Consider the following 11,125-nt stretch of genomic DNA (forward strand, 5'->3'; position numbering starts at 1 on the left):
ACAGAAATGCAGATTCAGGCTTAGATGGGTTTATACCATAATAATAAAGTACCTGAAGAAGGCAGAAATTTGCAAATCTCCTCCTGGATTACACGGAAATTTATGTTTTCTGACATGCTGTATTGGTTTTTTGTTTGTTTTCTTTGCTTATCTGTTATGGTCTATGTAAATGTTTTATACAGTACTGAGCAATGCAAGCACTCACCTTGATGCCTTGTGTTCCTGGTTCTCCTAGAGGACCATCTAGACCTCTTGGCCCCTGAATATTGAACACGTGGTTTGTTACATTAATTATGCATTATTTTTTGTTATCATCAGGGAGATGCAACATAAGCTTTACGAGAAGGGAAATGTGGTTTGTCAGCAAGAAAAACAATTTTCATTTTATGTTAAGTGTGAAATAAAGCTTCAAAGAATAATATGAGTTCCTGGTTTGCTTAAATATGAATTTAAGAAGAAAGATTTTCTGGAAAATATGTAAAGAAAATGTTCAGGGTTTCTGTTGGAGCCAGCATGCACGCTATTTTCTGCTCTCTTTCCTATCCACTTTGTATGAATGCAACAGACATATTTAGAAGAATTTAGGTAAGCGCTAGTGTTATATATATATAGATATATATGGAGTGCTTGCTTTTGAGCATATTATAAATTGTATGTGCAAAAATCCAGCTTGCGATAGTAAGACTCTAAAACAGGTGGATAAAGTTCTTCCATTAGCAAACCAGTTTGAGGCAAGACTAAAAGCAATTTATCATCTTGCATAGTTAATTGCCCTATTGTTACACTAAAATTTCTTGTAAAGTGACTTTTTATAACCAATAGATGAAAAAAGATCACCTGTTATATTATTGTATTATATAATATAGCAAATATTTATTGTCAAAACATTCAGAAATTATTATTTAAGATGAGAAATCCAAATCCATTAATTTACAAGGAAATGAAAAATCCTTAAAACAGATCATGAGCAAAATGGAAAAGAATAATTTATCCATGCTGATTTAGGAGGTTATTTCCATAATTCTAAACACCATGACTGTTCGGGTATGAAGAATAAAATTAAAACCAGTTAATAACAACCTAAAACCAGACCACTTTAAAGCAAGAGCTAGGTAAGTACCAAGACAGAGCCAGGCTCTTTACAGCAGTAGGCAGTGGGAGGATGAGACACCACAGCTTTCCTGGTGGCAGAGGGAACTAGTACTCTGCTATGGCAGTGCCTAGAGGAAAACAAGCTGTATTTTCAGAGTGCATTTCTGAGTTGCAGAGAACGTTACATCTTGGGTCACAGTTTATAGTGCAGGGCATGCAATCATGACTGATTTCCAGAGAGCTGTAATACTGTTCTTAGAGGCAGTAACAGAGGCTTCTAAAATGACTTTGTGGGAAGCATGTCTGATTTTATTTAGATTACCTTCCCCTTAAAAATGTCTGTGACTTCCACGTCCCTCTTGAATTTTTTGAAACAAACTGAATTCTCTTCTCTCTGACTTGGATTTACTGATGCACATCAAAACCTCTGTCAGAACAGATGGTAAGCACTGATGTGCTTCCCTCTGGAGCTACAGTGAAAGAAACGTCTGATTGGCAATTCAGGAACAGTGTGTATCCAGAATCATTTAGGCTTTTTTCGTGAAACAGAAATCTCTCAAGAAAAGGCCTTTCCTGTGAGCTGACATATAATTACAACACCTTGCAGAGCCAGAAATATCCCATGAGAAGCTTATCTGTCAGCATTTCAGCACTGCTGCTTCTGGCCAGCACGAGGGAACACACAGAAACCATAGGAAAAATAAAATGAACAGGCAGGGAAAGCTGTCTGAATACTTTTGATACTTAAGTGGTTTGGGACACAGCTTTTGTGAGGCAATCCTTGGGTTAGCCTGGCCACCATTTTTGTTTTGGTCTAAGCCAGGACTGAGTATTTACAGGCATTTTTTTAAGCTAGAGGAGAAAAGAGGCTACAGAAGAAGACACTCCAGGTTGCTGCATGGCTCTCAGTGAGAAAGGTCTCAAACCAAACGCTACTGAAGTCTGTGGAAAAAAATTCTGGTGACTTCAGTACACTCAGATATCAGAACCAAAACACTAATGCTATTTTTAAGGGTGATGGAGGACTTTATAAGCACAAGACTGGGCCTAACGTTAAGATTATGTAACTGTGTAAGCCCAATTATTGAATCATTATATAGCATAAGTAAAAGGAAAGCTAAACATCTTGATCAAATTAATGTCAGGTTACTGCTCTGCACTTTTTCTGTAGCTGCCATCTATAATGCACACAAAATGCGTTGTGACAAACATTCAAGGCAGACTGAGCAGATTTAGACTCCCATGATCTGACATTCCATTCAGGTGAAATGCCTTGAAGAATGGAAGCAGAAGGGAGAAGAGGAAAACTTGAGACGGAGTGAGGGGAGGCCATTAAGCAAGGAGGGGTAGAAGGGGAAAGAAGTTCACAGAAGAGCTGCAGAGGCAGCTAGGGCAACATAGGGAGGGGAAAATTGAGAGTGTTAAGCTGAGTAACTGCAGGATAATTTTAGTGTTTCTCAGACTTTCTAGATACATGACCTGTCATTTGTCTCTGTGCATCCTCCACAGAGCTAATCAGGGGTTAGAATCTCAAGATGAACTATTCAAGGAGGAAAAAGGACACATTTTGATTGTACAGATTTGTGTAATATAGAAATTCCTTTCTAGATTTTATCTTCTATCATTAATAGTATTAACAGATAAATTCTTTTCTTTTAATCATAAAGAAGGTCATAGCACATATTTTAAGAAATGGTCCTGTCAGGAAACTACACAGGATTCTCAATCCATGTTATGTGCATAACATACCAAAACCTTTCTGCTAGTCACACAGATATCCACTTCGGTAGAGTTTGCATCAACAGCCCAATCATTAGGAAGAGAATGACAACTGATTTGATCACTAATAATCAAGTGAAAAGGCCTACCATTCAAAATACCAATATTCTACTACATAATTTTGAATTGAAAACAAAGTAAGAGAAACCAGCGTGATGCTCAGCTTCTGCCTCTGGGCCATGCCTGACTTTAGCCTAGCTTTAGCCAGCCACAGAACAGAGTGCAGGAATCCAAGGGAAAGGCAATTTAATATTCTAACAAAAGCACACCATAACATTCCTATAAATAGTATGGTGTGACTCATTATTGGCACGGATTAATTGGATCTGTATCATTTCCTACTATAGCTAGTACAGAGTGAGAAATACACATGATTTGCCTGCTGTTATTTAATTTAGGTTGCCGGAGAGCTGAGGAGTAAGGCTGCCAAACAATTGCTGCTACTTTGTTCTTTGGCACGGATTCAACTTTGTTTCTAAGATGGAACGTATTACATTGGAAACTCTAGGATAATAAACTGAGAAAAAGTCCATCTAAGAAGGCAAAAAGCACCAATTAACTCTTTTTGTTCTTCTCATCCTGCCTCCTTAACATACGTGAAAATAACATAGACACACTATGTAGCTACTTCTCTCTTTTGGTGATTGACATGGAAAAATATTAGAAAGTTACATCAATTTTAGTCTCACTTCCTTTGAACAATTTAAGACAGATAAACACATGCAGCTATTGATGTATCACAAAGCACACTGGCCACTTGTTTCACATAACCCTGAAGTGCACACATTTTTCTAGGTTCCATATTTCCTGCTTGTGAGGAATATGAAAGATATTACCCATTAAAACTGATTGCTGATATCCTTAGGTAATTGAGGTTCTCCATGCCAGCACAGACACAAATGAAGCAAAGATAATCCTACTGGCTGTTACAGATATAAGCTGCTGTTGTCTGACCCCAAACTTACGGCACTTATGTCATTTATCTGCGTTTTCAAAACTGAATTTCATGAGCTGCATTCCAGGAAAGTAAGTGCAGAAAAATTATTGCTTTTAAGCTTTAAAACACCAAACATCAGCCTGAAGAATACCAACTGCTAAGAATCTTAGTGGCTATTGAGAATTTTGCTTAGGTCTCACTCATTAAATGAATCTAATGATACAGGACCTGTTCCTCTCAAATTAAAAGCTACAGTTGTATTAGTCAAACATTACGGTATGAACTAAAAGCAGCACCAGCCTCTGACATTGTGGTTTTCTTCTCCGGCAAACAAGAACAACAAAAGAACATGAAATAACGGCTTCATGGCTGCCTACACCGCTACCAACATGTCTTCCAGACTAACGTATTTTTTCCTTCTGGTCATGGAGAGAAATTCCTTCTCTTAGATATAGATATTCCCACCGCCCAGAGTGTCATTCTGCCATTGAAGCATCTACAAAGCGGTGTTCTCCCTCTGTGTTTTCATGAGATTAACACTAAAAAAAAAAAAAGCAGGTCACACAAGAACCCAACCTCCCACATGATTCCAGCTGAAGTGCATCAAGTCTCAAGCATGAGCTGAGGAAGCTCTGTGCTAGCACTATGCTCAATGGCATATCCCCCAAAACCCCCTAATAGTGAGATACTGCATGGATTCCTAGACAGCCTGCCTTCAAGCTAGCCAGAACTCCTGGGTGTACTGGAGACTGAGCAGCTGGCTACTCTCAGGCAGAAGTAGGCTGCTGGGTAATCTTGGATGTGAACCAGTTGCTGAAAGGTCCAGAATTTATGAGATGAAGGAATTCCACTCTGTGACAGTGCAGAAGTAGAGGGTCAGCGCTCCTAAGACTTCCTGTAGATTCCAGCTGTGAAGACGGGATACGTTTGTTTCGGTACACAACAAAGGGCAATTTCCATATGCTTCTATTTAACTTCTGTATGACTCTGGTACGCATTTTTCTGAGGCCTGCCACACAGAGCTTGGAGTTCTGACATTTCTCTTTCTGAATCCAGTGATGACAAACCCCAGGTTTCAGGGGGCCCCAGATATTCTCCTTATGCGAGATTCCACTTTGGGTCTGACATTTTGATCTTGAGAGCAGACAAAATTCTCAGGGGCTTCAGTGGGAGTTTGTTCACAGACCCTGAAGACCTGGGTCTGCTCTGAGACCCCCTTCCACGAAGCATTCCCAGTCACGCTGGATGGAGGCAAAGGCATAAACCACAGCTCCAATCTGGGACTTCCACAGAGCTTGGGATGTTTGGGATTTATTTTGAGTAATCTTTAATTATAAGCAATGTAGTCCATGATGTGCTGCCAAAATCATAGAGACAGACTCCCTCAAAGATTCCTGTCTCAGTTGGCAGAAGATGTGACACTCCTTAAATAAAAACTATCTTCTACCTTCAAAATAGAATCTAAATTAAAATAAGTTTTCTCCCCATAAAAACAGTCACCAAGTAGCAGATGCTGCTGGGAGGGAGGAGAGCCTGCAGGGGAGAACTCGCGTTCATATCAGCAGCTTGACTCTGACTCCCGCTCTGGTGATGCTGGCAGACAGACCTGCCAGGACGGAAGGATCAGAGGAGTTTAGAGGGGAATGCTACATCCAGAGGAATTAAAAGGTACAACCTGCAGCAGTTCCGTACCAGTCTCAGAGACAACTACTTACACTAATTACTTTTGAGCTGGCCTTCTAACTCATTTCATCCTATAGGCCACCAAACTGAAATGCTGGTGGACTGACAGGGCCCAAGGGATTTTCCTTTTTAGGTGAAGCTCAAACATCAGCATTTTACGTGAAAATGAGTGCGTATGTGTACTCCTCATCTGATGCCACGGGCCTGTGTGTCTCAATTCAGCATGTATTTCACTTTCAGAGATGCTCCTACTGATATCGGAGAGAAGTAAGGCACCCGTTAGTTTCACTGAATCAGGCCACCGAACAAAAAGTGGTGCCAAGCTGCTACTTCTTTTCAGCATCACAATTGCGTTGCATTTCTGGTTGGATTTACATTTTCAAATCTGCCTGTGAACTAAAAAGGCTGTTCTTCCCTCTGCTCCTCTACATCAAAGCCGAGATCCACGCTCCTGTCAGAAGGCTGCCTTAGTTATTAACGTGGACCCCGGAGCCTCTCTCCACTGAACGTGTGTGTATAAGCACCTCTTGAACGCTTCGGGAACTTCTTCTCTGCCACTTCTCTTCTCCCCGGTGCCTGGGGTTGGACGCTCCTGCTTACACCAATTTTTGGTAGTTCACTGCGCTTATCAGTGGGGGGTGGATTCTTGCCCTCTGCAGCTAATTAAGGCTTCTCTTTGAATTTTGTTAGATATGTTGCATAAGCAAATATATCTGCATTTCAGTTTTGCCTGACAAACAGGCTTCAATAAACTCATTTTTCTGGGCACTAATAGATTACATATGTGTGACATATTCAGAAAATAAGCAGGTGACCTGTGAGACGTGGGAAGCATTTGCTACTTCTGCATGCAAAATTATCAAAATAATACCGAATATTTCTTAGTGCATATGATTTTGGGTTGTGTTTTTTCTTTTTTTTTTTTTTTTTTTTTTACAAATAATTCATTATTAAATTAAAATGTCTATCATTGAATTAGTAAATTAATTTCCCAGAAAGAAATTTTTACTAATATACCCTTTTAAGTTGGCTTAAAAAAACCCCCACATCTATTGTAAGGGAAAAATGAAGACCATACAGATTCTCTCTGATGATGGTGGGTGTGTCCTTTTCCATGAGCTGCTGAGATAACTTCCTTAATCCTGAAACCTAGACTCAGACAAATCTGCTACTGATAGGTACTTCAGACAAGCACAAGAAGTTTTAGTAGGTAGATATATGCTCAAATCTGCTTTACCCATGTAAGGAAACTGAAGTCTGGGATAAATTACACTCTATGTCTGAAACTAAATAAAACAAAACAAAACAACTCACTTGGCATTGACAGCTGGAAACCTCTCTAATACAGGGCAACTCACAACCACTATTGCAGACTTTTAACAGAGATTATACATTTCATACGCTACATTTCACAAATCATTCCTACAAACTGCACCACGAACAAAGAGGTAAATTAAAACAGATTTCTTCTGAAGGAGGAGGAAACTGTACTAAACGAAGAAGACCTATTTGAAACATGTGAAGTTTCTCTTCTGAATAATCCTGTAGTGTACTGTGAAGTTGCTAAGCATTATACATTTCAAATATACAAAATATTCAAAATATAGTATATTTCAAAATATGGCATATTTCAACTACAATGAATATTCAAAATATAGTTTCAAATATAATATATTAATATTCAAATACATAATATATTCAGATATATTGTTTTGAATATGCTGAAAATATAACTCTTTACCCAATCTCTTATTTAACAGTTTAGCAATCATGAAAAAGTAATGTAGAAGAACATACAGTTAAGAAATTTTGTATTACAAAGTTTGCTAATCACAATATTTTCTAATTTAAAATCTTATTTAAAAGGCAATGCGTGCTTCTTGGGTATCTATCTTTAACTGGAGTGAAACCTCCAGATCTTAAAACTTGTCAAATTTTACCATGTATTCTCTTAGAAATCATAGGTATCACCATAACAAAGGAGGATAAAGGAAGGCTATAATTGTATTTTACTGTAGAAACAAAAGTTTCTGCTTCCTATGACAGAAAGAAACCAACAAAATTATCTCACTAACAAAGATTCAGGGACTTTGTCAGGAATGACTGGTAAGCACTGCCCAATGCTAACACCACCTGTGAAGACACACAGGTCCAGCCACTGGTACGAGCTGTACCAGTCTCATAGGAAGCCTGGAGATGCTGTCAAACTGCTACATGAGGCTGATGTTAGAAAGGTGCATCTTCACTGCTGTTCTCGACAACCTCCATAAACCCAGTGAGAATACACTTGCTCATGCTGCAACCAAACCCATCTATACTATGAACTGGAAGCGCTTCCTGCAGGCACCTTGAGCTCAGACTGCAAAAACATGACCAAAAAACCTCAGGACAGGAAGTGCAAATGACTGGTGGGGTTTATGAAGGAAAGTGTTTATGAAAACCATGTAGCCAACCACCCCCAGGTGACAAACTGCAACACTTTGACTGATACTGATTTTATATATTGTGATCAAACGCCCATACAAATTGGTCGGGACAGACGCTGTCTTTGCTTATGTGGGCTTTGCATTAGTGTTTTGTACACAGTGAAAAAATGGTTCCCATTTCCCTGATAAAAATGCATGAAATAGAAATGACAGTCTAATCAGAGGTTTGAGATTCTAGCATACACAGTCTTCTGACTTTGCTTCTCCCTCTCTCAGAACTACGTTTGGGTGATTTTGATTGTCTTTTCAAACACATAAATGACATGCAAATAAAGAAAACAATCCTTAAAACATTGAAACAGTCCGATGGTACTTATAAATGCCAACATTTGCATATTTATGGATACAGAAAATAAGGCCAGTGATCATTTTGGTTCTGGTCCTGCTCTCAGCTGAAATCAATGGCAAAACCCCATTTAACTGTAATGTGAGGAGAAATGAAGATTCATATAATTTCCTATATCAAAATATAAGCATCATCTGCCTGATTTCAGTACAAATGGCTTAAGTCAAGAGGACAGAGTTCAAAGGAAGCAACTGTACATGGGTTACACATCAGATTCATACTGGCAATACACTACACTCTGCTCTAAGTAACATGAAACTGCAATGTTACTTACTCTTCTTCCCTTAGGTCCCTGTGGTCCTGGTGGTCCTCTTGTCCCTGAAGGTCCCTACATGTCAAATAAACTTATTATTCATTGCCTTCTATACACAGGTTTCTGAAAATTACAAGTCTCATGCACATTGAGCAACAGTCAATGCAACCAATACAAATCAATTACTTTCACTCATGGTTCAAATTCAATTAATTGTGTTAGTACAATTTACTTAGAAAAAATATAAATAAGAGACGCTATATAACTTTATTCTGAATAAGAAATCATGATGTGACTGTTGCATAAATTACTTCTGTCCAATATCCCAAAATTGCTAAAGGATACTTGTATTTCAGCAACATTATCTTAAAAATCCCCTAACAATTTGTGATAAAAGATTCAGGTTTTGTCTGTACTGAAGACCCAAATTATAGCACAATTATACACAGCAAATTAGAATATAATTTATTTTTTACTAACAATGAAAATAAACACAGAATGAATATATTTAAATTATATTAGGCATCAATTAATTAAAAATGAAATTGTTGTGCAACTCTAAACCATCCTTAAAAAATTCTATTCCCCTACTTGTCTCAACAGAATGATTTTTAAATGGATGAGTAAATGATATAAATTAGTTTTCCTGTCTCTCATGGATCATCTTAGTGAAGAGCAGATGAACAGAATTTGTGTCCGGATAGGCAAATTTTCATGACAGTTTTATAGACTGCAGTACAAATTAGAAACCATCCTTAGCTTCATCAGAACAAAAAGACAATTTGAAAATGGTACATTTTATGTCAAACCAAATCACCACTCGATACCTACAGGTAATCCTTCTGGCCCCACAGGCCCAGGGCCTCCTGGAGATCCTGGGTAGCCCTAGAGTTGAAATAAATATAGAAAAGACTGAACAGTTTAATCAAAATTGGTTTTATAATAAAAATAATAAATCCAGTTACTTAACTGAAAAATTGGAGGTAAGTCAGTAAAATGTTTAATCTTCAAAAATTTATTCCCAAAATTTTGTTTAGGAAACAGATATTTGTTTGGATGGATCACAATAATCATCAATGCAACCTAAGAAGTTTTCCCACAGACAGGCACTAGGTGACAGGGATTTTCTGAAACAAAAGCTGCTAAGTTGTAAATGAATTCAAAATCCTCACATCAAGGCTGTGACAGTGGCAACAGAAAATGGACACATCCTGGTGTGGGCAGGACTGGCCAAGACAAAATGTGTTCTCTATACATTCTGGACCCATCACTGTGCTTGCTAGCAAACACACAACCAAACCCTAACCACTTGTCCTCAAGAACTTCAACATCTATGTGGCAATGGGCACATGTGTGTACAGTTTTTTACTTCCGTGCCCCAACAACCTACTTAACATGACAGCGGCCTCTAGACTGTCTAATGCTGTATGAAACGTTGCATCCTGATTTAGGACAAGTGGTGTTGTCAGGAAGCCAGTCCTCCCACCAGAGTGGCACCCAGGGGCTGTCTGGGTACTGCTGTGCCACAGAATTAGAGGTGATGCTGGTTATCAGTCTATTAGAATAATCTGTGTTAAGCCAGTCTACAGAGGAGATCATTCATTTACTTTCCCTCCTTTATTTATGCCTCCTTTCAACTCATTGTGTTTGATATTTTTTAACATAAGTCTGCTTAGAGCAATTTTTCAAAAATGCAGTTGCTCCTCAGCTTCATTCAGCAGGTCACTTTGCAATGTCACTTCCACAGAGGTGATAAAGCTGCTGAATGAAACTTGCCAGAAACAATGCATCGTAAGTACCGCTCTTCTCCATAAAGCCTGCAGAGTCAGGAGAGTGAGAATATATTACTGTTTTGAAAGTAAAGTGCCTCTGTAAGTAACATAACTATGGCTTCTACATTATTTGTGACTTACCATAACACCTTTCTCTCCAGGAGGACCTACTGGTCCTGGACTGCCTCGCTCTCCCTTTAACAAAAAAATAAAAAGAAAATAACACTGAGTGGTCTTTTCCTGACTCACTCCATGTCCATTGAGCCAGGCATATCTGGCCAACGAGGCTAACCTGCAGTAACAATACCACAGCAATCTAAGAGGTCTTTATGAGGGTTGTAGCCTGTAGCCTAGAAGAGACTTGGCGGCTAAAGGGAACAACTTTTTGCAGTGCAAAATGCATAACACCATTGGTTCAGGGACTGTGCTTCAGAAAGAGTGCAGAGGCCTTTTTGAATTTCTGCACTCCTTCCTCCTAACAAGCTGACTCATATTTCGAAAAGATGATAAAACTGAATTTCTCTGTCTTCCTTTTTCCTAGAAGACTGAAGAAGAGATGTTGTACATCAGTCTTGTGAACTGCAGCTAGCAGATCCCTTTTCTCTCTGTTGGGTGCATTGCATTTATAGTTATATTCTTCTTTAATCCATAAAATTTACCACAACAAGCAAGCAAAAATAAAATGTTGTTCCCCCCCCACCTCATTTCTTCAGTATGTGTTAGGAGAGCACAGATCTAAAAGCAAGACCAGCCCTTCAACAGTTGCAGAAGCAATTG

General features: G+C 38.7%; 1 protein-coding gene across 1 annotated transcript in view; it reads right to left on the reverse strand.

Moving 5' to 3' along the window:
- Positions 1 to 205: 205 nt before the first annotated feature.
- Positions 206 to 11,125, reverse strand: part of LOC104616807 (collagen alpha-1(XXIV) chain-like) — a gene marked incomplete at its 3' end in the record, with an annotated part of 100,016 nt that continues 89,096 nt past the window's right edge. Inside the window, exons 29-31 of the mRNA XM_010281947.1 lie at positions 10,490 to 10,543; positions 9,408 to 9,461; positions 206 to 259 (exon numbers count right to left, since the gene is read on the reverse strand). Coding sequence (XP_010280249.1) covers positions 206 to 259; positions 9,408 to 9,461; positions 10,490 to 10,543 — 162 coding nt within the window. The remainder of the gene's footprint in view (positions 260 to 9,407; positions 9,462 to 10,489; positions 10,544 to 11,125) is intronic.

This window comes from Phaethon lepturus, unplaced genomic scaffold (genome assembly GCF_000687285.1).
Source record: "Phaethon lepturus isolate BGI_N335 unplaced genomic scaffold, ASM68728v1 scaffold18162, whole genome shotgun sequence".
Classification (NCBI taxonomy): domain Eukaryota; kingdom Metazoa; phylum Chordata; class Aves; order Phaethontiformes; family Phaethontidae; genus Phaethon; species Phaethon lepturus.